Consider the following 26842-nt stretch of genomic DNA (forward strand, 5'->3'; position numbering starts at 1 on the left):
AGGCCTTTATGATCAGGACTATTTTCTAAGTAAGATAACCTTTTTTAACATTAAACCTGTCTTCTCTTGAGATTAAAGTCATATTTACAGTTTTACTGCAAGATATGAATTGCCACAATGTTTTGTTATTCAAATTGTGTATTTTATTGGCTCTGCTGCTGTGGACACTTAGGGTAAGGAAACCAACGTGTCATTTTGTAATTTGAGGGAACTATCCCTTTAACAGTTTGGCCTGTCAATTAATCACTGTGGGTGGGATTGTCAGGGGAGGGGGCAGGATGTTTGTGAGTCACAGTAGGGTTTCAGACCTGTCAATCAATCACTGTGGGTGGGATTTTGAGGGAAGGCGGTAGATTAGTAATCTAGTCAGAAAAAGTCTAGTCTAGTCTACTCTTTCAATTTAGTTTATTGTGTCAAAAACCTAAGAAAAAAGGTTGTGTTCTGTCGCGTGTAGCTCAGTTGGTAGAGCATGGCGCTTGCAACGCCAGGGTTGTGGGTTTGTTTCCCACGGGGGGCCAGTATGATTTTTTTTTTAAATGTATGCACTCACTAACTGTAAGTCGCTCTGGATAAGAGCGTCTGCTAAATGACTAAAATGTAAAAATGTAAGTAAACATGGACTCCCTATTGAGAAACGATAAAATTGTGGGAAAATGGTTTTAAATACAAAACATTTCAGGGGCAGGACCCCCCGCCAGATTGTGCATCCCCACAAATCCACAAAGTCAGGCGTCAATGACTAGACCTACAGGTATGATTGAAGATTGAAGCAGGAGTTAAACATGGGCTTTGCTACACAGAAAGCAGCAGTTGACTAGGCTACTCCATTGTCGACACTTTAATAAAATCACTAGGCCTATATTAATATATTTAATAATACCATATCATGTATCATAACATTAGCTTTTATAACCTTCAATCTGTTTTCTTTTATCATATTTTGGACCAGAATGAGGCTCTCTCCACTACTTATTGTTCCTGCAGTGCGGAGTCAACATCTTTGTTGAATGTTTTCATAATTTACTACTGCTTTTTGGCGATTATCTGCAGATAGTCTACCAGTATGGAAATTAGGGAACCAAATGAACGGCTCTCTAACCGATACGGTTCCTTTCACCTAACACAGTGGTCACCAACAGGTCTGGTGATCGACTAGGCATTCCTAGTCGATCACCAGGCATTCCTAGTCGATCACCAGGCATTCCTAGTCGATCACCAGGCATTCCTAGTCGATCACCAGGCATTCCGAGTCGATCACCAGGCATTCCGAGTCGATCACAAGGCATTCCTAGTCGATCACAAGGCATTCCTAGTTGATCACCAGACATTTCTGTAGAAAGTTCAACGATAAAGGCTTGCGCTCCTTTTTATTATAATTTAATTTTTTTGACTTTGCGCTTGATTCAGAAGGTGCACTTGATTCAGAAACCCTGTGCGCCGGGTAGGCAAAGTGTTTCCATTCTGAACCACTCCATTTGTCTGAAGGGACAAACTCCGCCTACCCGTAGGACCAGGAGAGCAGTGGCTAAATCAAGTGCGCCTACTGAGCTGGCCAATCGGATAGCTCAAATCACTGTGCCAAGAGCAGCTTCCGCGACCCCACAGCTAAATTTGATACCAGCCTACGTGAGATTTCGCCATCAGTGGTCAGTCTCACCGGAGGAAAGGAGAGAGCAGGGACCGTGAGAGGCGGACCCACTGCTGCTCTCTCCCTCCCTACACTGAGACTGACCATCAGATGCAGGTACCATTAGTCCAGTAAAATAAAAAAGTGAATTATTTCAATTTATGCTCAGCTGTGCCTCGCAAGTGATACAACAACTGATCTATTTTGTTATCAAAGCTCGAGTTTTGAAATATAATACGGTCTGAGAAGAACAGTATTGGCAGGCCAAGCATATAGCCAATATGCTGTGATAATGTATTAGGCCTACTGCACAAACTTCATTCCTACAGACTGTTTTTTATTAATGTTGCATAGGTTTACATTTGTAATGTTTTTTATTTTATCTGAGCGGTAGATGTCTGCTTGCTTTTTGACTGCGAAGGTGATCTTGACTCCGAAAAGGTTGGTTACCGCTGACTTAACAGATCTGTTCAAAAATAGCCATTTGTTCGCGAACAACCCATCACTAGGCTACACTGACAAGTCATTTTAGCGGTCACTGGCAAGTCTCGACATGGGCTTCGAATTCTAGGAAAATACAAACAATATCTTTGGTTTACTTTTCCCGATGCGATACAATGGACATATAACAATGTTGTATGATTTATGAATAGCAAAAGGATGTAGGAGATTGACTTTATTCCGTCAGTTTGACACCTTTAATAAACTAGTCAACACTTGCTCTTCGGTCGTCAATCAAACCACAGTAAATAGCCTATGCGCCCCTACTCTGTGGCTGTATAGGCCTATGAAACACGCAAAAGAAAATAAATGAATGTGCCACAAAACAATTAAGTGGATTACAACTCATCGTTACCTCTTACATTACATGGGACGTGTAAATTCACTCACAGGAAATGATGAAGAAGCATCATGGTCTCCCTCCTCCGTGAAAATAAATTTGACTGCAGCCAACCACAGCGTACATAAATAACACGGTATCGAGAGGCAGGCTCTTTATTACTGACAGGCATCGGTTCTATCAATAGATCATTAGAAGATGTATATCGTTCATTCTAGCGGGAGAAAGCTATACAGACTTTTCTGACCAGCGAATTGAAACTTTTCAATGAAAAAAAGCCTAGTTAATTTATCAAGTGGAAAAAGTAGCCAGCTTACAAATGAGTCTGTTATCGGCTATTTAGCCGACAGCCAGCGCTTATGGAAAACACTGAGCCCTGTGTGGCAACTGTTAACATGAAAGGGCTTTTTAACTAAATGTGATTGATTGACTGTGTTCCAGGCCTTCACTATCCTGTGTGACGCCCTGATGATCTTCAGCCACCAGATCGTGTCGTCGAGCCGGGAGCAGCTGGAGGCTCTGATCTACGCGCCAGACTCCTCCCTGCAGGCTGAGCTGCTCAACTTCATCCTGGACCACGTCTTCATCGACCAGGACGAAGACAACAACAGCACAGGTCAGACACATCCCCCTTTCACAGCCCCCTGGCAGACAGTCACCATACAGGCCAGACAGAGCCCAACCTCACACAGCCCCCTGGCAGACAGTCACCATACAGGCCAGACAGAGCCCAACCTCACACAGCCCCCTGGCAGACAGTCACCATACAGGCCAGACAGAGCCCACCCTCACACAGCCCCCTGGCAGACAGTCACCATACAGGCCAGACAGAGCCCACCCTCACGCAGTACAAGTCAGACATCCACTCAGCCCACCTGGTAGCTAGTCACAACACAAGGAGACCGCTGAGAATGGCTTTTAATGTGAACACACAATTTAAATATGTAGTAACACCAGAGCTCTTTCTGAGTTGAAGCGAACACCTTGTATGGAGACCTGAATAATGAAGCTTTGCAAGGGGTTACTTATGTGTGATTTTGGTTTTCTTAATTTTATCAGATGGGCAGCAAGATGATGAAGCCAGTAAAATTGAGGCTTTACACAAGAGGCGGAACCTGCTGGCAGCGTACTGCAAACTGATCATTTACAATGTGGTGGAGATGAACACTGGAGCTGATATCTTCAAGCAGTACATGAGGGTATGTCTGGCCTCCTACCATATTTATCCCTTAAAAAACCCATTGCTATTCCCAATCCATTACATGTGTGTTTTTCTCTCTAGTACTACAACGACTATGGAGATATCATCAAGGAAACGATGAGTAAAACAAGACAAATTGACAAGATCCAGTGTGCCAAGACCCTCATTCTGAGTTTGCAGCAGGTAGGAGCTTTGGAGAAATTAACATTCAATTAAAGTATTGTCTTAATTTTGTGACAGTGTGAGTGTTTTGATGATCATTTTTAAAGTTGCAACACTTTTCTCTTTTAGCTTTTCAATGAGATGTTATCTGACCTCGGCTGCAACTTTGACCGCTCGTCGTCGTCCTTCTGTGGCATTAAAGAACTGGCCCGACGTTTCTCGTTGACCTTTGGCCTGGATCAGCTGAAGACCAGAGAGGCTATCGCCATGTTACACAAGTAAGCCCAAAGGTTTAACAGCTCTGTAGGCATGCTTCAATTTGAGGCTTCTCAACATCCCAGAACTGTTCAAGTATTTACAGCTCAATACTTCAATCAATTCCTTCCTAAACATGTTGTCTTGTGCTGCACTTTCTGCAGGGATGGAATCGAGTTTACCTTCAAGGAGCCCAGTCCCCAGGGAGAGGGAAACCCTCCTCTCAACCTAGCCTTCCTGGACATTCTCAGCGAGTTCTCCTCCAAACTGCTTCGTCAGGACAAGAAGACTGTGTACGTCAGAGGAAACTGTTATACTTATTTCTATGTGCAGTCAGTGACTGTATTATCCGTAGCCAGACAGACCACAGCTACACTAGATCAGGCATAGTCATTGCGCGTCTCTCTGCGACTTAATTGGCGGCTCACGGCAAAAATGTAAAAACATTTATTGTATTTTCCTCATTCAGCTGAATGCGCCCGTGGTTACGTGAGTAGCCTTATTAGCGACTGGGACAAACGGAGGGGTAAAATCTTCCTACGAATTTGGCTGTAGATTTTGAATGGTTGGAGCTATTACCGACTCTTCTTTTTCTACCCACAACACAAGATGTGCAGGACTCGTTAGAAGGGAGAGTGATGAATCTGTACAGAATAACTGAGGGAAATGAATTCATTATCCACCAACGATCATACATAAGATTGTTTGATGATCATCCCTGATGTTTTCCTGAACTTTCCAATACTATTATGATGCATTTCAATCACTCCAAAGCATACTTTGTTCAGACTGAAATTTGCCATTACCTGATTTTACATATCTTGTGCTATAACCTTTATTGAGAAAATAGCAATAAGGTCAGATTCTAAAGTTTCATCGAATTATTTTAAACATTTGTTTCTGATACCCCCCCCCCCCCAATTGTCCTCTGATGGGTATGGCAGCTCGCACTGTGATTTTGTTTTACAAGAGTGGCTCCCTCTAAGATATTGGTGACTACCACTGCACTAGATGATGGATGTTGAGTTGTGGTCCTCTGTTCCCTCCAGTCACCTCTACCTGGAGCGGTTCATGACCTTCCAGATGGCCTTACAGCGAGAGGACTGCTGGCTGCCCCTCATCTCCTACAGGAACTCCCTGCAGGCCGGAGGAGACGATGACACAATGTCTGTCATCAGCGGCTACAGCAGCCGAGGTTCCAGCGTCAGGAGTAAGAAGGCCAAGCCAGCCAGCACCGGCAAGAGGAAACTACCTGAAGGTGAGGGGCCGACACAGAGCCACAGAACAGCATGGGCAACATACTATGACACACTGGCATTTTAAACCTGAAAGCTCAATGTTTAGTGTTACAGCTTGTGTTCCAGAATCTGTCAACTGCAGCACAATGTCAGATCATCGAGCAGGGCGAAACAAATGGTAAAAGCCCATACAAGCAATACAATAAATCTAGCCAAATGTTCAATTTGATTTTCACTTGGGGACATAACTTGTTGAATGGAAATTAGACATTTATGAATTGAGGCAAGTGTTTGCTAGATGTTTTGAGATGTTGGCATTATAAAAAGCCAGTCCGCTAAGACAGGGATCATCAACTAGATTCAGCCGCAGGCCTAATTTTTTTATTGAGCGGATGGTTGGGGGGCCGGAACATAATTACAAATAATTTGTTGACGGCAAATTGACCGCATGAAGCCCAAACAGATATAATGTATACGATCACGTTTCTCTCTATTATGCGTGGGAATACTTGGGAACAGACTTCCTGGAGTTTTCAGTCTATTATGTCCAACAATAAAACATGATATATACACACCGGTCAAAGGTTTTAGAACACCTACTCATTCAAGGGTTTTTCTTTATTTTTACTATTTTCTACATTATAGAATAATAGTGAAGACATCAAAACTATGAAATAACACATTTGGAATTTGTAACCAAAAAAGTGTTAAACAAATCAAAATATATGTTATATGTGAGATTCTTCAAATAGCCACCCTTTGCCTTGATGACAGCTTTGCACACTCTTGGCATTCTCTCAACCAGCTTCACCTGGAATGCTTTTCCAACAGTCTTGAAGGAGTTCCCACATATGCTGAGCACTTGTTGGAGGCCAGGTCATCTGATGCAGCACTCCATCACTCTACTTCTTGGTAAAATAGCCGTTACACAGGCTGGAGGAGTGTTGGGTCATTGTCCTGTTGAAAACAAATGATAGTCCCACTAAGCCCAAACCAGATGGGATGGCGTATCGGTGCAGAATGCTGTGGTAGCCATGCTGGTTAAGTGTCACTAGCAAAGCACCCCCACACCATAACACCTCCTCCTCCATGCTTTACGGTGGGAAATACACATGCGGAGATCATCCGTTCACCCACACCGCGTCTCACAAATCCACGGCGGTTGGAACCAAAGATCTCCAATTTGGACTCCAGACCAAATGACACATTTCCACCGGTCTAATGTCCATTGCTCGTGTTTCTTGGCCCAAGCAAGTCTCTTCTTCTTATTGGTGTCCTTTAGTAGTGGTTTCTTTGCAGCAATTCGACCATGAAGGCCTGATTCACACAGTCTCCTCTGAACTGTTAATGTTGAGATGTGTCTGTTATTTGAACTCTGTGAAGCATTTATTTGGGATGCAATTTCTGAGGCTGGTAACTAATTAACTTATCCTCTGCAGCAGAGGTAATTCTGGGTCTTCCTTTCCTGTGGCGGTCCTCATGAGAGCCAGTTTCATCAAAGCGCTCGATGGTTTTTGCAACTGCACTTGAAGAAACTTTAAAAGTTCTTGACATTTTCCGTATTGACTGACCTTCATGTCTTAAAGTAATGATGGACTGTCGTTTCTCATTGCTTATTTGAGCTGTTCTTGCCATAATATGGACTTGGTCTTTTACCAAATAGGGCTATCTTCTGTATCCCCCCCTACCTTGACACAACACAACTGATTGACATTAAGAAGGAAAGAAATTCCAACAAATTAACTTTTAAGAAGGCACACCTGTTAATTTAAATGCATTCCATGTGACTACCTCATGAAGCTGGTTGAGAGAATGCGAAGAGTGTGCAAAGCTGTCATCAAGGCAAAGGGTGGCTACTTTGAAGAATATAAAATATAAAATATACACTTTTTTGGTTACTACATGACTCCATATGAGTTATTTCATAGTTTTGATGTCTTCACTATTATTCTACAATGTAGAAAATAGTAAAACAAATAAAGAAAAACCCTTGAGTAGGTGTTCTAAAACTTTTGACCGGTAGTATATATACAGTGGGGAGAACAAGTATTTGATACACTGCCGATTTTGCAGGTTTTCCTACTTACAAAGCATGTAGAGGTCTGTAATTTTTATCATAGGTACACTTCAACTGTGAGAGACGGAATCTAAAACAAAAATCCCATTGTATGATTTTTAAGTAATTAATTTGCATTTTATTGCATGACATAAGTATTTGATCACCTACCAACCAGTAAGAATTCCGGCTCTCACAGACCTGTTCGTTTTTCTTTAAGAAGCACTCCTGTTCTCCACTCATTACCTGTATTAACTGCACCTGTTTGAACTCGTTACCTGTATAAAAGACACCTGTCCACACACTCAATCAAACAGACTCCAACCTCTCCACAATGGCCAAGACCAGAGAGCTGTGTAAGGACATCAGGGATAAAATTGTAGACCTGCACAAGGCTGGGATGGGCTACAGGACAATAGGCAAGCAGCTTGGTGAGAAGGCAACAACTGTTGCCGCAATTATTAGAAAATGGAAGAAGTTCAAGATGACCCTCGGTCTGGGGCTCCATGCAAGATCTCACCTCGTGGGGCATCAATGATCATGAGGAAGGTGAGGGATCAGCCCAGAACTACACGGCAGGACCTGGTCAATGACCTGAAGGGAGCTGGGACCACAGTCTCAAAGAAAACCATTAGTAACACACTACGCCGTCATGGATTAAAATCCTGCAGTGCACGCAAGGTCCCCCTGCTCAAGCCAGCGCATGTCCAGGCCCGTCTGAAGTTTGCCAATGACCATCTGGATGATCCAGAGGAGCAATGGGAGAAGGTCATGTGGTCTGATGAGACAAAAATAGAGCTTTTTGGTCTAAACTCCACTTGCCGTGTTTGGGGGAAGAAGAAGGATGAGTACAACCCCAAGAACACCATCCCAACCGTGAAGCATGGAGGTGGAAACATCATTCTTTGGGGATGCTTTTCTGCAAAGGGGACAGGACGACTGCACTGTATTGAGGGGAGGATGGATGGGGCCATGTATTGCGAGATCTTGGCCAACAACCTCCTTCCCTCAGTAAGAGCATTGAAGATGGGTCGTGGCTGGGTCTTCCAGCATGACAACGACCCGAAACACACAGCCAGGGCAACTAAAGAGTGGCTCCGTAAGAAGCATCTCAAGGTCCTGGAGTGGCCTAGCCAGTCTCCAGACCTGAACCCAACAGAAAATCTTTGGAGGGAGCTGAAAGTCCGTATTGCCCAGCGACAGCCCCGAAACCTGAAGGATCTGGAGAAGGTCTGTATGGAGGAGTGGGCCAAAATCCTTGCTGCAGTGTGTGCAAACCTGGTCAAGACCTACAGGAAACGTATGATCTCTGTAATTGCAAACAAAGGTTTCTGTACCAAATATTAAGTTCTGCTTTTCTGATGTATCAAATACTTATGTCATGCAATAAAATGCAAATTAATTACTTAAAAATCATACAATGTGATTTTCTGGATTTTTTTTAAATTACAGACCTCTACATGCTTTGTAAGTAGGAAAACCTGCAAAATCGGCAGTGTATCAAATACTTGTTCTCCCCACTGTATATTTCTTGCTCAGAAAACTTGGTGGGCCAAATAAAACCACCCACGGGCCAAATTTGGCTTGCGGGCCGCCAGTTGGGGAACCCTGCGCTAAGATGTCTCGACCTGAGCAGTGAGTAGTCTGCCCACTCTATAACAACCTCATTAAACCCTATGAAACCCTTGCTATTGCAGCAGAGGAGAGTAGCAGCTGCAGTACAGACGCGGTGTGGATGAACCGGGAGCAGAATGTTCAGACGCCAGTGATGATGCCCTCGCCGCATCTCACCTCCACTGTGCTGAGGGACCCCAAGAAAATGAGGCCGGAGGAGAGTTACATGGGTGTCTACGCCATGACATCAGAGCAGCAGCAGCACCAACAGCTGCCCCCCCAGCAGCACCACCATCAGACCCCCATGGACTACAAGTACGGAATGCCTTTCTATGGCTCAACACCTTTTGATTCTCATGAGTGTCTTTGGCCATCCATTGTAGGGTGTCCACCCACTCTGCCCAGAGATGGTGAAAATGCGCTTTGGTGATTAAATGTCACTTTCTTATGTTAGTTATAAAATAAATTTAACCAAGACAAATATGATTATTCAAGTTCTGAATCGTACAGTGGGATCTATATCTAACATATAATTAGCATTATATCCAAAAACTCGGATTTCGTAACTAATACATCTGATTAATAAGCACCAAGCTCTGTTGACATAGTGGTGCAGGTTTCTCGTAACAACTTTTGAGGATTTTACATTTTGTGGTCGTCGTCTTCAAAGTTTTTTCCGCGGGTCACAAAAAGCTAAATTAGCATGACCCGAGCTGAATTCAATGTAAAAGGCTTTGAAAATAAAAGGCTTGGTATACGCTCAGTGCTCCGTTGACATTTCACATACGCTTGTTTTTGTGAGAAATCTTCTAAAAATAACAGGAATTTTGAGTTAATATGAAAAGTGTATACTAAAATATGAAAATACTACATATCATGTCTGAAAATCGATATCCATCTTACCTCTATATTGTTTTATGTATTGGGGATTCGAGAAGAAAGATGATGAGTTCAACGGGAAAGTGAGCCTGTCAGGTAGCCAGTAGACTTAATTCTTGCACAGAATCCAGCATAGTTTACACAATGCAATTTTCCGGATTTTTGACCACTTTTTTTTTCTGTCCTCCATTGATTTAGTCATCCTAATTCTGGCCATCCTACAAGGGTAAAAAATCCAATAACTTTTGAACGAATAATGATGAAGACATGAGGTTTGGACCATTAGTTTTCTTAGAGGATGAACTACACAATTAACGTATTATTTTACCCTTTGGTCAAAATATGCGTTTTTGATTGGACACCATATCCATTGTAATGTTATCACAATGAATGATATCTTCAATGAGACCGCTGTAATTCACCTCTTGTTTGAATAAGTATGACTGTCTGTATTAATGCGTCTGCCTCTGTTTTCAGTACCCAGGTGACCTGGATGCTAGCCCAGAGACAGCAAACTGAGGCCCGGCAGCAGCAGGAGCGAGCCAGCATGCAGTATGCCAAGATGAGGAGCCACATGCAGCATGCAATGTAAGACGTCACTTCTCTTCAAGGCCAGAGTGGTGTTTCAAACCCAGTGTAGTACATAGTCATTTGCTGCCATGTGTGTAATGTATATAGTTATTTGTGGCCATGTCTTTGACCCTCTAGCCGCCGCAGTTCAGGACTCATGGAGGACGATGAGGAGCCAATAGTAGAGGATGTAATGATGTCATCAGAGGACCGTTTGGAAGATCTCAACGAGGGCATGGATTTCGATACTATGGATATTGATCTGGTAAAATACAGTCAATTATGTTTATTTTCTCACAAGTAGTGCATTTATCAATTTTACTGCTTTGGTGTTTCTTCTTTCTTACTCTGCTGTTATTGTTTAGCCACCATCGAAAAATCGTAGAGAGAGATCAGAGCTGAAGCCAGACTACTTTGATCCTTCTTCCATCATGGATGATTCGGTGGGTATTGGTTTGTTATTGAGAGTAAAGTGATATCTACATTGTTAAAGATAACGTACAACAAACAATATGATTGACAATAACAGTGGCAGTGCCAATGTGAAGTCCAGATACCTAGTTAGTGTCTTTGGTATGCATATGCTCATGGAAACGCTTTACTGATATTCTTCTATTCACTTTTCCATATTATACAGAAAGTACTTAAAAACTAAAATTGATTTCCTTTCCTTTTAGGTCCTCAATGTTTCAATGTTCTAAGCTGATTATGGTAGATATGCATGAAGAGGACACTGTGTTGTTACCGAAAACCTTTTTGATGACGAGAAGTATTCTCTGTAGAGAACTGTTTTAAGATAAGCTCATGGGACTATTTGCTTGTGAGGCAGCAATGGTTGCCTATTCGACATCATGTTTGAATTTCACCTTTACTTTTGTCAATCAATGGGCAGGTTTTTGTGTCATGTAAATACGTAGTGTCTGACATACTTTTAAAAGATAAAATCTGGCATGGCATGTAGCCATATATTAAAACATATACAGTAAGAGAAAATGTGAAATATCTTCATATTGTTGGAAGGCCTTACCGCAAATATTGTTGGAAGTCCTTACCTCAAATATTAAATACCAATCATGGTATTTTTTAAAAGGTTAATCTGTTCTGCTTTTATAACTTATAGAAGACTTTGATTTATAGATATTTTGTAATGACAATCAGGTGTAAATCAGTACTTTATAATCATCATAGAGAGTACAGAAATTACCTTTTGTAATGGAATTTCTGGTGTGTAACAATGGATGTGGCCTGCAGTTTCTTTATTTTTTTCCAGTGTAATAGGTGAGACCTCTTGGTGAACTGATAATGCCCAAATGCCATTTGACCAATTGACAGGCTTAGTTTGAATTCTGATTTGCTTTTAAAGGTATGATGATTTGAATGCTGTGTGGCTTTTGAAGAGTGGAACAAAAGTATACTGTGCAGGGGGGTTGTGCAGGGGGGTTGTATAAAAGAGCGGTCAAAAGGTTCTCTGTTGTGTCTGTAAGAGAAAGCTTGTTATAGAATGTTTCTAAAATACCACATTTAAGAGTTTGGATTAGCTGTCATGGTATCATAATATATTATTATATATAAGGAAATATATAATTACATATTATACAGTTATAAAAATGTGTAATATATTGTGAATCGGTGCTCATTTTATATTTGCTCAGTTTTTGTTAATTTGAAATCCAACTTATGATAAGGTTCAATAGAATGTAAACTGGTTTAAATTAACCTCCTAACTAATGTGCAGTTATACATAAGAATTTACCTTTGTATATGTATGGTTATGTTTTGTTTGTCTTTTCTAAGGATTCTTGTTTTGAGTAACTTTTCTTTACCTCTATGTACATTAGGTTGGTTTGCAAGTTCCCAACAAGCTTTTCTGGAGGAATAAAATTGTAATCATGAATATTGTAAATTATAGTTTTATACAGCCACAACAGCTTAAAACACAGCCTCTCCTTTTTAAAAGCAAAAATGTCATATCAAAATCTAAATACGAAACTACAAACCAGAGAATTTCATATTTTTCATTATTTAGATTGTAGCAAGGTTAGACAGAAAATAAATTTTAAAATCATTGAAATGCATAGTTGTTTCACTTAAATTGTATGTAGGCTTCATACTGTCATTTTGATATTTTCCTTTCTGTTGTCCTTGCATTGAACTGCTGAAAGTGTGTGCATATGTGTATGTATACACACATAGATATATATTCAAATGTATATACATGTGTGTTTTTTATTCTATTTACAAAGTGTCCACTGTACCATTTATGGTTTGTATTTATGTCTGGAGACAGTAACTTTTTGAACAAAATAAACCTCCTGCAATTGTGTGATGATTTGAGTGTTGTTTTTAGTAGGCCTATAGAGCTCGCCACCTTGTAGTCCTAAAACCCGGAAATTAGTTACCTCTGGTTCGTTCAGCCATCCCTATGGGAAAAATGAACTGGGAAAGTATAGGGTTTTAGAATATACACAGGAAATAAAGTCTGAGGTTAACACATGCTTAGGAGATTTTATGCGTTTTGTTTTATGAGATAATAGCAGTCGACGTGAACTTCATGAATTATGAAGCATTTATGTGCTTTTTCTTTAATAACATAAATTCTTAAATTCACAAAAAGTGACGTTAGCTGATAAACATTATCTCAGAACTAAACGTATAAGATCTCCCAAGTCTGTGTTTACCACAGACCTTATTTTCTGCGTTGATCAAAAACCCCTTTCAATTTCTCCATAGGCTTTGTCCAACGAACCATGTAGTGCCTACAAAAAGACGCCATTACTATTTCTCTCTATTACACTTAAATGAAATGTCTACGGGATAGAGTGCAGTATAGTCACTGGTTTTGTGACCCTGGTATAAATCACCTGCTTCAGGGGTTGCTACACTGGTGTCAGTACTGGGATGGTGATCACTAAGGGATGAATGTGGGTCTTTTTAAAGAGTAAGGAAGCCAATGTTACAATGATGTGGATAATATTTGAGGTGTCGTGAGACTTCTATGTATGCACATACACACACACACATCCTCCTTGGAGACATGATAGGCAATGGGATACGTTGACAACTGGATTTGACCTTCAGATGCTTTGTGCTCTCCTCTGCCCTGAATTTGCATCAATACTGTTCAGAAACTGAAATTGAGAAGCTCCCAGCATCACATAACCATCCTATGTACTCAACACATGTCACATGCTCTGAAGTGATAGAGAAGCTCAAGCAAGCCTAACACCTAGTGGAGCTGTACAGCATCATTTCTTATCCTTACACTTGTCTACATCATATCAGACACAATTTTATTGTAGCATTGTCATTTTAGGCTTCCAACATTTATTTGTGGTTAAAGTTGACTGGAAGACCTGACATTTACTCCGCGTCCCACGATGCACTGGTTTGCGTTCTTTGACCCTGCATTCAGCTAGACATCCGGGCTATGTGTGGTATTGTGGGGAAGATGGCGACACTTATCCTCCCTGCTGATTGGATCAAAAACTGGGAAAAATCTGGAAAACATGAGTTGTAAGTTGTATTATATTGTTAAATTGTGAAGACGAATGTCTTGGTGTTTCATTTTCCATAAGGGTTGTTGAGCCATGAAACCAGTTCCCATCGTTGTCCTCGTACGAGACCTGGGCAATCTCGCAATGTGAATTAGCCAACCTAGCATGCTAACCCTACTTCAAATAGTGAGGCCATTTCACAATAGCAAGCTACAGTTGGCTGCGGTTCAATAATTTTGTTTGAAATTATAGTTTGGTACAGAACTCGACAGATTCCATATGGGATTGATATAACAATTCATTTAACACTGCTGGCCCGGGTCATTCGATACTAACTAATTAGTTAGCTAACTTTCGAGTCCGCCAGTCCTCCGAGGCAACTAGCTACAGTAGCTTATTGCTGTGAAAGCCAGTAGACTAGCTAGTTAACGTTAGCTAAACAGCTAACGATGCAGGCTATCCTGGTAGTTGACCCTGTACATTCTAACGTTGGCTAGTAGTTACCCATTGTAACTAACTAACGTTAGCTAGTTGGCAAGAACTTTGTGAACAGTGAGCTAGCTGACTAGCTACTGCATTGCATGCATGTGCATCACAACGTGCGGTTTGCGCTCACATAATAAGCTAACTAGCTAGCGTACCCAGCAAGCTGATGATGCTGGCACAACCATCTGATTCTTGCTACACGAAAACATTAGCAAGCTAGCTCGTTAGCCACTTTGTTTAGAATAGCCACCACCTGTATGGACAAACGAGCAAGCTAGTGACATTTTTTACGTAATGCGTGGTTCCCAGGCAGCTATCACTTTGTCTACAAATGTTATATCATCGTGGTAATTCTTAGGGTAGTCCCTAAATAGCTAACGTTAGATAGCTAACGGTACTGAATTGAAAACATGTCGTCGACTGAGTTAGCTTGTATGGGGGCGATTTCAACTGATTTAATAATTGGCAACAGTTACAATTACATCAGAATTAAGTCATCAAGCTCTCTAGTAACTGGACATTACAGGTTTGGACAATGTTTTAAAGTGCCATAGCAAAAATGCTCAGAATGGCGTCCTCATAAAAAAATGATCGTCTGGTAGTTACAGTATTATATGTTGTGTTATTATTAGGGGCTGACATTAGGCTGTCTGCAACACTGTACACATTATGTACGCATATATTACTGTACACTACTACTAACTGTACCAGCTGTGATCATTTAGATAACTATTACTAGTCACTGAAAATAAACTAGCAAATATAAAGTAAAGTCACCTTTTCCCCTCCTCTTTTCACAGTGTACAACTATGTAAGAATCTTGCAGGCAAAACAAATCATGACAGCATGATAAAAGGTATGTACTGCTCTGTACTATTTGAAAGAACAGTATGCATGTTAGTTTTTCTACAATTGAGTACAATTGCTACATGAAATTAAGACGTACTATTCATTCAATGATGGGTTCTCGCTATGTCAGGTGTCATCTAATGTTCATATAGCATCATACCGAGCAAACAGCTCTTTGGTTGACTGTTTGTGAGTAGGTCTAATACTGACACATTGTATTAGGAATAATTATCTTCCCGTTTGCCTCTTCTCTTCATTCTCTAGATATACAGGCTGCATTGTATGAACTCTGCTGGCATGTCGTACAGGGGAACTTCAAGCTGGACCTCGCTGCTAGCGTCCTCAGTGACATGATGGTATGTATGGCCTTGTTGTAGTCCTTTCATTGTCTGCAATGTCTGTCATCCCAGAAAAACTGCCATGCGTTTTGAGGATTTTGTGACCTATAGGAGAGTCCTTTTAGTGAAAACACTGACTCGCGCAGTATCTGGAGTGATGTGTATTTAGTGCTTGTTTTTTGGTTATTAAAGATGCACTATACAGAAATCGCTCTGCCATTTCCTTGTTACTAAAATTCAAATAGTTAGCCTAATTTCAGTTTGTGACAAAACAAGCAAGTATAGTGTAGAGAATCATTGTACCAACTAAACCACTGTGAAATATATTTTCTAGGCCTGTCCCCGACTAAAAATAATATTGGTTGAATTTTTAAAACGTGTATTTTTCCATATAGACACATCCTATGTGTTTTAAGCAAAATTTACTGCGCTATGTTAAAGAAAAATGACAGCGAGTGACTGTGTGACTAGCACCCGTTGTCTCTCTCTCTCCTCCCTGCTGCAGCGACCACCACAGAACATCAACAGTGTTGATCGCGCTGTCCTTGTTGCTGAAGCGGCAACATATGCTGAAGCTGCGACATACACTGAACCAAAATATAAACGCAACATGCAACAATTTCTAAGATTTTACAGAGTTAGAGTTCATATAAGGAAATCAGTCAATTGAAATAAATTCATTAGACCCTAATTTATGCATTTCACATGACTGGGAATACAGATATGCATCTGTTGGTAGGGGCATGGATCAGAAAACCAGTCAGTATCTGGTGTGACTACCATTTGCCTCATGCAGCGCGACATCTCCTTCACATAGAGTTGATCAGACTGTTGATTGTGGGCCTGTGGAATGTTGTCCCACTCCTATTCAATGGCTGTGCGAAGTTACTAGATATTGGCGGGAACTGGAACACGCTGTCGTACACGTCGATCCAGAGCATCACAAACATGCTCAATGGGTGACATGTCTGGTGAGTTTACAGGCCATGAAAGAACTGGGACATTTTCAACTTCCAGGAATTGTGTACAGATCCTTGCGACATGGGGCTGTGCATTATCATGCTGAAACATGAGGTGATGGCGACGGATAATGGGCACGACAAAGTGCCTCCGGATCTCGTCACGGTATCTCTGTGCATTCAAATTGCCATTGATCAAATGCAATTGTGTTCGTTGTCCGTAGCTTATGCCTGCCCATACCATAACCCCACCACCACCACCACCATGGGGCACTCTGTTTACAACGTTGACATCAGCAAACCGCTTGCCCACACGACTCCATACACACTGTCTGCCATCTGCCCGGTACAGTTGAAACCGGGTTCCATCCGTGAAGAGCACACTTCTCCAGCGTGCCAGTGGCCATCAAAGGTGAGCATTTGCCCACTGAAGTCGGTTACGACGCCAAACTGCAGTCAGGTCAAGACCCTGGTGAGGACGACGAGCACGCAGATGAGCATCCCCGAGATGGTTTCTAACAGTTTGTGCAGAAATTATTCAGTTATGCAAATCCACAGTTTCATCCGCTGTCGGGGTGGCTGGTCTCTGATGATCCCGCAGGTGAAAAAGCCGAATGTGGAGATCCTGGGCTGCCGTGGTTACACTTGGTCTGCGGTTGTGAGGCCGGCTAGACGTACTGGCAAATTCTCTAAAACGATGTTGGAGGCGGCTTATGATAGAGAAATTAATATTCAATTATCTGGCAACAGCTCAGGTAGACATTCCTGCAGTCAGCATGCCAGTTGCACAATCCCTCAACTTGAGACATCTGTGGCATTGTGTTGTGTGACAAAACTGCACATTTTAGTGGCCTTTTATTGTCCCCAGCACAAGGTGCACCTGTGTAATGATCATGCTGTTTAATCAGCTTCTTGATATACTACACCTGTCAGGTGGATGGATTATTTTGTCAAAGGAGAAATGCTCACTAACAGGGATGTGAACAATGTTTTCACAAAATGTTAGATATGTTTGTGTCTGGGATCTTTTATTTCAGCTCATGAAACATGGGACCAGAGCTGCATGTATGGTTTATATTTTTGTTCAGTATAATTACAGCCATTTCTGACTGAAAAGTACTGTTAACGAAATCCCTCATTTGTTTAGGAAAAACATTCCCTATTCCCTCAACCCTTGCTCTCTTTACATGACATGTATGCATCGCATGCACCTGACCAATAGGGCCTGACCTATAGCCTATCATAATCACATCAATAAATTGGTTATAACAAACTCTGAACACCGGAACACATTGACAGCAAAATGGATTCAGAGGATTTGACAAATAAACTCGAAATGGGCGAATGTTTACTGGTTGCTCAGGATGTAAAGGACAAATTAGATGTGTGCAATAAATTTGACTAGTTGTGGAAAATACTGGAGATCAAGACATAAGGTAAGGAGCAAGCGCTGTGTACATATTATGTGCTCCAAACAGGTGTTAGATTACAATATAATTTTTCTGACCCTTTGGAACAATGTAAACAACACAAAATAAATTATAAGCATACCAGAGAGTCTGTTTTAACGATTTTTTGTAAAGCCTTTATTACAGCAAACATTTCCGAAATGGAACAACTTATTTATTTTTTACGACTCCATTCAAGGGTCACTTTGTTATTTTATTTTAAAACTACAATGCTTGATTGCATTTCAAATCATGAATGACTCATATGCTGTGTGATGACATGAATGAATGATTGATTGATTGATACAGTAGCCTATATAACTATTGAGTAAGTTACGGTATTAAGGCTAAACAGGATGCACTCTTAGGCCTACAGCTTGATGGTGGTTATACAAGGCTGCTATACTAAGCCTACTAATTATAAGGACATTACTTATTATTATAATGATGATCATAATAATAATAGTAATAATAACAAGGAGATCAAGAAAAGGAGGGTTATTATTTTTCTGACAATTTGTAATAGTGTAAACAACACAAAAAAAATTATAAATAATACCAGAGAGGCTGTTCTAACTAATAAAAAGTGTAAAGCCTTTATTACAGCATAGCATAGATTTAAAAACAGCTGAAATTGTGAAATTATTTATCCGACATGTTGTGGTTGTGTGAGGCTTGGTGCTCACGGAATCAGTAGGCTATTAAATAAACACTCAAACAGGCAACAGAAGCAGGATCTGTCTTATTTCTGTAGATATATATGAATGATTTATAAAGCCAGGCACATTTAACAGTTAGGCTATTGATTTATAGACCTATAGTAATTACAGTTGAAGTCGGAAGTTTACATACACCTTAGCCAAATAAATTGTGAATTTGTGACATTTAATCCTAGTAAAAATTCCCTGTCTTATGTCAGTTAGGATCACCACTTTATTTTAAGAATGTGAAATGTCAGAATAAAAGTAGAAAGAATGATTTATTTCAGATTTTTTATTTCTTTCATCACATTCCCAGTGGGTCAGAAGTTTACATACACTCAATTAGTATTTGGTAGCATTGCCTTTAAATTGTTTAACTTAACCGACTTGGCAACCGACTTGGCAAAACTATCGTTTGTTAACAAGAAATGTGTGGAGTGGTTGAAAAACAAGTTTTAATGACTCCAACCTAAGTGTATGTAAACCTCCGACTTCAACTGTAAGTCTCCTCGCTTTTCTTAGACAATTAAGGCAAGGGCTCTTTTCTCGTCTCCTAACTCCGCCGCTGCCTCCGCCACATTGTTCTCAACACCAATATTACATTTACATTTACGTCATTTAGCAGACGCTCTTATCCAGAGCGACTTACAGTTAGTGCATACATTATTTTATATTTTTCATACTGGCCCCCCGTGGGAATCGAACCCACAACCCTGGCGTTGCAAACACCATGCTCTACTGAGCTACATCCCTGCCGGCCATTCCCTCCCCTATCCTGGACGACGCTGGGCCAATTGTGCGCCGCCCCATGGGTGTCCCGGTCGCGGCCGGCTACGACAGAGCCTGGATTCGAACCAGGATCTCTAGTGGCACAGCTAGCACTGCGATGCAGTGCCTTAGACCACTGCGCCACTCGCAGTGGTGGTTATGCTGGTTAACTTTGCTATTATGCACATAGCAACATGGTCTAGGAAAATGTGCCAATTCAACAGCGCACTGATGTGTTTCAGAAACGCGGACAGCGACCGCTATCCAACGCGGGAGAAAGCGCATTTGTTATAAAATAATATTTGTATTGGTGTTGCACCATTGTTTTTACTTAATAAAACCATATACAATTTCAGTAGCACATGTCATTGAGTGATGGACTGTGCCATCCCGATTTCCCACGTCCTCCACAATGGATTAGTCAACTCAGACAGGCACGAATCAGACAGGTGTCTTGTACGCCATGAAAAACATTATAAAAAATTGCTGCTGCTCGACTAAAGAAATCTCGGTCGACCAAACAATCGACCAGTCGACTAAATGGGGTCAGCCATAATCTTTTCCATAACCAAAAATATTGTATTTTCATAACCAAAAATATTGTATTTTCAGCTGTTGGAAGCTGGTGTACAAAACCGAAAGTAAAAGACGCATGGGAAGCATAGAAATAGCACACACAGAACAGATCTACCGCTTCTTAGACTTGCTTTCAATGAGAATGACAGATCTATAACTGACATTTCTATGTGAATTTGGTTAGGTCGCCTAAAAAGTTAGGTATTGCAGCTTTAAAAGAGAGAGTTTGACCCATTCCTAAACGATGGACCTTGTAAGTGAAGTTCCTTTAGCAGGTGTTCAAGTTTATAGAGTATTCAGTGAGTCCACAAGTTGTTTTTCCTGTGTTCCCTAGAATGTGGGATTTTCAAAATTTTACCAATGGGGTCACATACGCTATCATTGGGAACATGCAGACAAGCAGTGGTGTAAAGTTTTTGGCTATCTGTACTTTCCTTTACTATTAATATTTTTGACAACTTTTACTTCACTACATTCCTAAAGAAAATAATGTACTTTTTACTACATACATTTACCCTGACGCGCAAAAGTATTTGTTACATTTTGAATGCTTAGCAGGACATGAAAATTGTCTAATTCACACTTATCAAGAGAACATCCCTGGTCATCCCTACTGCCTCTGATTTGGCAGACTCACTAAACACATGCTTTGTTTGTAAATGGTGTCTGAGTGTTGGAGTGTGCCCCTGGCTATCCGTATTTTTTTTATTTTTTTTTATATGGTGCCGTCTGATTTGCTTAATATAAGGAATTTGAAAAGATTTATACTTTTGATACGTAAGTATATTTTAGCAATTACATTTACTTTTGATACTTAAGTATATTTAAAACCAAATACTTTTAGACTTCTACTCAAGTAGTATTTTACTGGGTATCTTTACTTTTACTCAATTATGACAATTAGGTACTTTTTTCACCACTGCAGACAAGGTACACTTGCAGCTGTGCCAGATTAAAACAGTGTTTTCTTTTGCCGACCAGCCAATTCATTATTAATTAATCTCAAACTAAAACCTTGTGCTTTGCTTGTAAAGAAAGATTAACAACACTTCTGGAACTTCTCTATCAGCAAACAAAAGTAATTGAGAATTAACCTTTTTAATAATGTATGTTTTGAATGCTTCTGATTTCTTGTTTATTTCCAGGAACTGCGGGATGACATGCCATCTATTTTAGCAGATGTTTTCAGTATACTAGGTGGGTATGACTTCAGTTTGGGCATATTGTGACAGTCATTTGCAATTGTATGCCTAAATGTAAAAAAAATGAGTTGCTGAATTACAGTAATGTCATCATGATATTATGTTTTAATAATTATTTTTGACAGACATAGAGACCAGTTCTTTGGAGGAAAAAAACAAACGCGACCATTACACCCAGCTAGTGGGAGCGTGTCTGGTAAGTGTATTTCAAGTGTTTACTGCAAAGAGCAAAAATACATTATCATGAAATTGTCAAACTTTCACTAGGTGGCAGTATTGTTCAAACAAAACTCAACCTTTGTCTGTTGTATTTCCCATTGTAAGGCCAAAACACAGTATTAAATAAGAACACACTTTTTTTAATTGGCTCTGAATTTAGAATATTATAGTAATGTTTGATTCTCTTCACAAATGTTAAAGGTGCAATCAGCAGTTGCTACATACATTTTTTAGACTTATGAGTGATACTGTATGTAGACATTGATTCTTGAAGAATATATGCCTCATTAGCTTAGTTCAACTGTCGTACGTCATCAGAATCCAAAATATAAGCTTGTTTTACTCCGTTTGTAAACAAAGTAAATTTAAACAAACATTCTATAGCCTCAAAATGTTTCAAACTATAATTTCAAAATCAAATCAAATTGTATTTGTCACATGCACCGAATACAACAGGTGTAGACCTTACTGTGAAATGCTTACAAGCCCTTAACCAACAATGCAGTTTTTTTTAACGTATGAAAATGTTTGCTAAACAAATAACAAATACATAAAAAAAAAAAAAAAAGGTTAATAAAAAAAAAAGAAGTAACTATTTAAATAACAATAACGAGGCTATATACAGGGGGTACCGGTACAGAGTCAATGTGCAGGGGTACAGGTTAGTCAAGGTAATTGAGGTAATATGTACACTACCAGTCAAAAGTTTGGACACACCTACTCATTCAAGGGTTTTTCTTTATTTTTACTATTTTTTACATTGTAGAATAATAGTGAAGACATCAAAACTATGAAATAACACACATGGAATCATGTAGTAACCAAAAAAGGGTTAAACAAATCAAAATATATTTTATATTTGAGATTCTTCAAATAGACACCCTTTGCTTTGATGACAGCTTTGCACACTTTTGGCATTCTCTCAAGCAGCTTCATGAGGTAGTCACCTGGAATGCATTTCAATTAACAGGTGTGCCTTCTTAAAAGTTAATTTGTGAATGGGGGCGTGCTCGGCCCTCCTTTTCCTGTAGTCCACAATCAGCTCCTTTTGTCACGTTGAGGAAGAGGTTGTTGGCCTGGCACCACACTGCCAGGTCTCTGACCTCCTCCCTATAAGCTGTCTCATCGTCGTCGGTGATCAGGCCTACCAATGTTGTGTTGTCAGCAAACTTAATGATGGTGTTGGAGTCGTGCGCAGCCAGTGAGTGAACAGGGAGTACAGGAGGGGACAAAGCACACACCCCTGAGGGGCCCCCGCGTTGAGGTTCAGCGTGGCAGATGTGTTGTTGCCTACCCTTACCACCTGGGGGCGGCCCGTCAGGAAGGGAGGTGTTTAGGGAGGTGTTTAGTCCCAGGATCCTTAGCTTAGTGATGAGCTTTGAGGGCACATGCTGAGCTGTAGTCAACAAACAGCATTCTGACGTAGGTGTTCCTTTTGTCCAGGTGGGAAAGGGCAGTGTGGAGTGCAATAGAGATTGCGTCATCTGAGTACGCGTCCTTGTAATCCGTCTGGCCCCGCGGCCTTGTGAATGTTGACCTGTTTAAAGGTCTTACTCACATTTTGATATCATGGATGGTCAGTCCTTGCATCCATAGCTCTGTTTAGGAATTTGAGAGTAGTTGCATTTCTCCTGCCCCATCCCTCAGCTTTTACCGAAACAGGAGCGTGAGAACGCTTTGTTTTTGTTTCAACTGCTGATTGCCGCTTTAAATTTGCTATCATTCATAACCATATAATATATATTTACCAGTCTTTATATAACACTTGTTTGTTTCCTCCTGCCCTCTCTTCAGTTATTTGTGCCAGATGCCATCCTGAAGGAGAGGCTGGACCCAGAGACCCTGGAGTCCCTGGGACTCATAAAGCAAGCCCATCAGTTCAACCAGAAAATCGTCAAAATCAAGACCAAGCTATTGTAAGTGGAGCAGTGACTTATTTTCATCTATAAAAACAAAAATCCTGTAATGTTCAGTGTCAAAAGGTCAACAGCGTAGTAAATGGAATGGTCTGACCAAGTAGCCTAATTAAAAACAGTGTTAAAGATTTAAACCCACATAGTCACCCTCCAGAACTGGGGTTAGCTACTGTTATCCCCAGGACAGGTCAGGGCACATCTGTTACTCAGCTGTGTTGACTGTGCTGGAGAGGCTGTTAACCCAAGGTTACATCTCCATCCCTGGCTTATCCACCTCACAGCCTGTGGCTGTAGCGTTTAATACGTGACTATTTACCCTATAGGTTGAGAGCTTTGCCATGAACACCAAATGTAATGTCAGCACAGAATGTAGATAAATTGCATCACTTTAGTTGTTTATAATTCTCTCAGGCTGTTGTTCACACACTACTGTGCTGCAATACATGGTAATTCAAGCTGTATAGGGTTCTATTACCCTGTAGTACAATAGAAACACAATAAATGATCATTTGATTCACACGTGGGCCTAAAATGTGAAGTTTTGTCTAATGGTGAATGGTGCAGAGTGGCCTCCTACATATTGTTTTCAACTCTGTCCCCTGACAGTTACAAGCAGCAGAAGTTCAACTTGCTGAGGGAAGAGAATGAGGGCTATGCCAAGCTGATCACTGAGCTGGGCCAAGACCTCTCAGGCAACATCACCAGCCACATCGTCCTAGAGAGCATCAAGTCCCTGATAGGTATGAAACCCCTCGTCTTTTTGCATTTTCATCACGTTCTCCACAGCCAAGACATAACTGCCCCTTGTGGTCTTTGTCTTACTGTGTTTTCTGTGACAGAATAATGTCTATGGCCAGCCCTGAAAGTCATGGAGATTTGAATTAGGCAGAAGTGCTTTTTATTGTTTAACTTGAGGATTCAAATGTTGCCTGGGATGTGAATATTTGTAGTACCTGTACCTGACCAGTTAGACTCCCAAATAGGATTTACATAACACATCTCCATATTTTGTACCCAAGTTATTCGTATGTCATCTCTACACTAACCCCGTCTCCACCCTGCAGGATGCTTCAACCTGGACCCCAACCGCGTTCTGGACATCATCCTGGAGGTGTACGAGTGTCGTTCTGACCAGGATGAGTTCTTCCTGCCCCTCATCAAGTCCTACATGTGTGAACCCCTCACCCTCTGCCACATCCTGGGCTTCAAGTTCAAGTTCAACCAGGTGAGAGAGTGCAGACTCCCTGCTGGACAGTGACTGTCTGCCGCCTGTCTGAAACCTGCCGCCTGTCTGAAACCTGCCGCCTGTCTGAAACCTGCCGGATAGAAACTGTACAAATGCGTATTTGTGAGGCGTTAGTGAGGAGCTACCTGCCCAAGAAGCAGAGAAATCCATAAACAATTTAAGGTCTTATTGATGAGAACATAAATCTTGCCCAGGTTTGGAATTTTCTCCAGCTATTCTCCCTTGACCTGCAGGAATGAGGGAAAATGGTGCAGTCAGACCTGATGTGAATAGTAATGCTGCCCGGCACTGAAATATACACTTTAGCTCCAAGTTGGGGATCAAAGGACAGCCGAGTGATCTCTATTGATTTGTACTAGACCCCCCCATCCATTAGCTGTTCCTCTGACTGTCCCTCTCCCCCAGGAGCCCAATGAGGAGACCCCCACGTCACTCTACCACATTGCTGCCGCCCTTCTCCACCACAACCTCATAGAGCTGGAGGACCTCTATGTGCACGTAAGCATCTCTCAACTCACACTTACTCTCACATATAATAATATAATTGTATATATATGATTTAAGACTAACATTGGTTGTCCTCAGTAAATGCCCGATTGTGCAGCAGCTGATCCGATAGGAAAATCGAATCGCCTTGTTCTGTAAGCTGTGACCTGACATATGACAGTCTGTCCTGTCCTCTGTGCCTCTGCCTTCCCAGCTGATGCCACTGGATGCCAGCATTATAGAGGAGCACAAGCGAGAGATCACGGAGGCCAAGCAGATCGCCCGCAAGCTCACCATGGTAGTGGTGCCCTCCGAGAAGACAGAGGACAAGGAGAGAGAGAAGGAGAAAGAGGAGGAGAAGAATGACAAGGTAAAGTCATCTCATCACCATCACTCACATACAGTGGGGAGAACAAGTATTTGATACACTGCCGATTTTGCAGGTTTTCCTATTTACAAAGCATGTAGAGGTCTGTACTTTTTATCATAGGTACACTTCAACTGTGAGAAAATCCAGAAAATCACATTGTATGATTTTTAAGTAATTAATTTGCATTTTATTGCATGACATAAGTATTTGATACATCAGAAAAGCAGAACTTAATATTTGGTACATAAACCTTTGTTTGCAATTACAGAGATCATACGTTTCCTGTAGGTCTTGACCAGGTTTGCACACACTGCAGCAGGGATTTTGGCCCACTCCTCCATACAGATCTTCTCCAGATCCTTTAGGTTTCGGGGCTGTCGCTGGGCAATACGGACTTTCAGCTCCCTCCAAAGATTTTCTATTGGGTTCAGGTCTGGAGACTGGCTAGGTCACTCCAGGACCTTGAGATGCTTCTTACGGAGCCACTCCTTAGTTGCCCTGGCTGTGTGTTTCGGGTCGTTGTCATGCTGGAAGACCCAGCCACGACCCATCTTCAATGCTCTTACTGAGGGAAGGAGGTTGTTGGCCAAGATCTCGCGATACATGGCCCCATCCATCCTCCCCTCAATACGGTGCAGTTGTCCTGTCCCCTTTGCAGAAAAGTATCCCCAAAGAATGATGTTTCCACCTCCATGCTTCACGGTTGGGATGGTGTTCTTGGGGTTGTACTCATCCTTCTTCCTCCAAACACGGCGAGTGGAGTTTAGACCAAAAAGCTATATTTTTGTCTCATCAGACATTTACATTTACGTCATTTAGCAGACGCTCAGACCACATGACCTTCTCCCATTCCACCTCTGGATCATCCAGATGGTCATTGGCAAACTTCAGACAGGCCTGGACATGCGCTGGCATGAGCCGGGGGGACCTTGCGTGCGCTGCAGGATTTTAATCCATGACGGCGTAGTGTGTTACTAATGGTTTTCTTTGAGACTGTGGTCCCAGCTCTCTTCAGGTCATTGACCAGTTCCTGCCGTGTAGTTCTGGGCTGATCCCTCACCTTCCTCATGATCATTGATGCCCCACGAGGTGAGATCTTGCATGGAGCCCCAGACCGAGGGTGATTGACCGTCATCTTGAACTTCTTCCATTTTCTAATAATTGCGGCAACAGTTGTTGCCTTCTCACCAAGCTGCTTCCTTATTGTCCTGTAGCCCATCCCAGCCTTGTGCAGGTCTACAATTTTATCCCTGATGTCCTTACACAGCTCTCTGGTCTTGGCCATTGTGGAGAGGTTGGAGTCTGTTTGATTGAGTGTGTGGACAGGTGTCTTTTATACAG

The 26842-nt window shown here is 41.4% G+C and overlaps 2 protein-coding genes across 8 annotated transcripts in view; both read left to right on the forward strand.

The window, feature by feature from the left end:
- The window catches only part of LOC121579994 (cohesin subunit SA-2-like), a 29562-nt gene extending 16796 nt beyond the window's left edge, over positions 1–12766 (forward strand). For 3 of the 6 annotated variants that reach the window (XM_045224530.1, XM_045224531.1, XM_045224535.1), the window contains 11 exons: positions 2910–3084; positions 3528–3667; positions 3751–3852; positions 3961–4109; positions 4251–4379; positions 5136–5344; positions 9078–9309; positions 10351–10461; positions 10582–10708; positions 10809–10886; positions 11121–12766. In XM_045224530.1, the coding sequence (XP_045080465.1) occupies positions 2910–3084; positions 3528–3667; positions 3751–3852; positions 3961–4109; positions 4251–4379; positions 5136–5344; positions 9078–9309; positions 10351–10461; positions 10582–10708; positions 10809–10886; positions 11121–11144 (1476 nt within the window). In that variant the 3' untranslated portion in view covers positions 11145–12766. Of the gene's footprint in view, positions 1–2909; positions 3085–3527; positions 3668–3750; positions 3853–3960; positions 4110–4250; positions 4380–5135; positions 5345–5438; positions 5503–9077; positions 9310–10350; positions 10462–10581; positions 10709–10808; positions 10887–11120 lie in introns of those variants that run through there. The other 3 variants (XM_045224532.1, XM_045224533.1, XM_045224534.1) reach the window with 3 other exon arrangements.
- Positions 12767–13853: 1087 nt separating this feature from the next.
- Positions 13854–26842, forward strand: part of LOC121579995 (THO complex subunit 2) — a 57263-nt gene continuing 44274 nt past the window's right edge. For both annotated transcript variants that reach the window (XM_041895049.2, XM_041895050.2), the window contains exons 1-10: positions 13854–13956; positions 15224–15279; positions 15537–15628; positions 21208–21259; positions 21390–21460; positions 23278–23399; positions 24006–24139; positions 24464–24624; positions 25051–25143; positions 25346–25501. In XM_041895049.2, the coding sequence (XP_041750983.2) occupies positions 13871–13956; positions 15224–15279; positions 15537–15628; positions 21208–21259; positions 21390–21460; positions 23278–23399; positions 24006–24139; positions 24464–24624; positions 25051–25143; positions 25346–25501 (1023 nt within the window). In that variant the 5' untranslated portion in view covers positions 13854–13870. The remainder of the gene's footprint in view (positions 13957–15223; positions 15280–15536; positions 15629–21207; positions 21260–21389; positions 21461–23277; positions 23400–24005; positions 24140–24463; positions 24625–25050; positions 25144–25345; positions 25502–26842) is intronic.

The sequence above is a fragment of the Coregonus clupeaformis genome, chromosome 13, assembly GCF_020615455.1.
Source record: "Coregonus clupeaformis isolate EN_2021a chromosome 13, ASM2061545v1, whole genome shotgun sequence".
NCBI classification, from domain to species: Eukaryota; Metazoa; Chordata; class Actinopteri; order Salmoniformes; family Salmonidae; genus Coregonus; species Coregonus clupeaformis.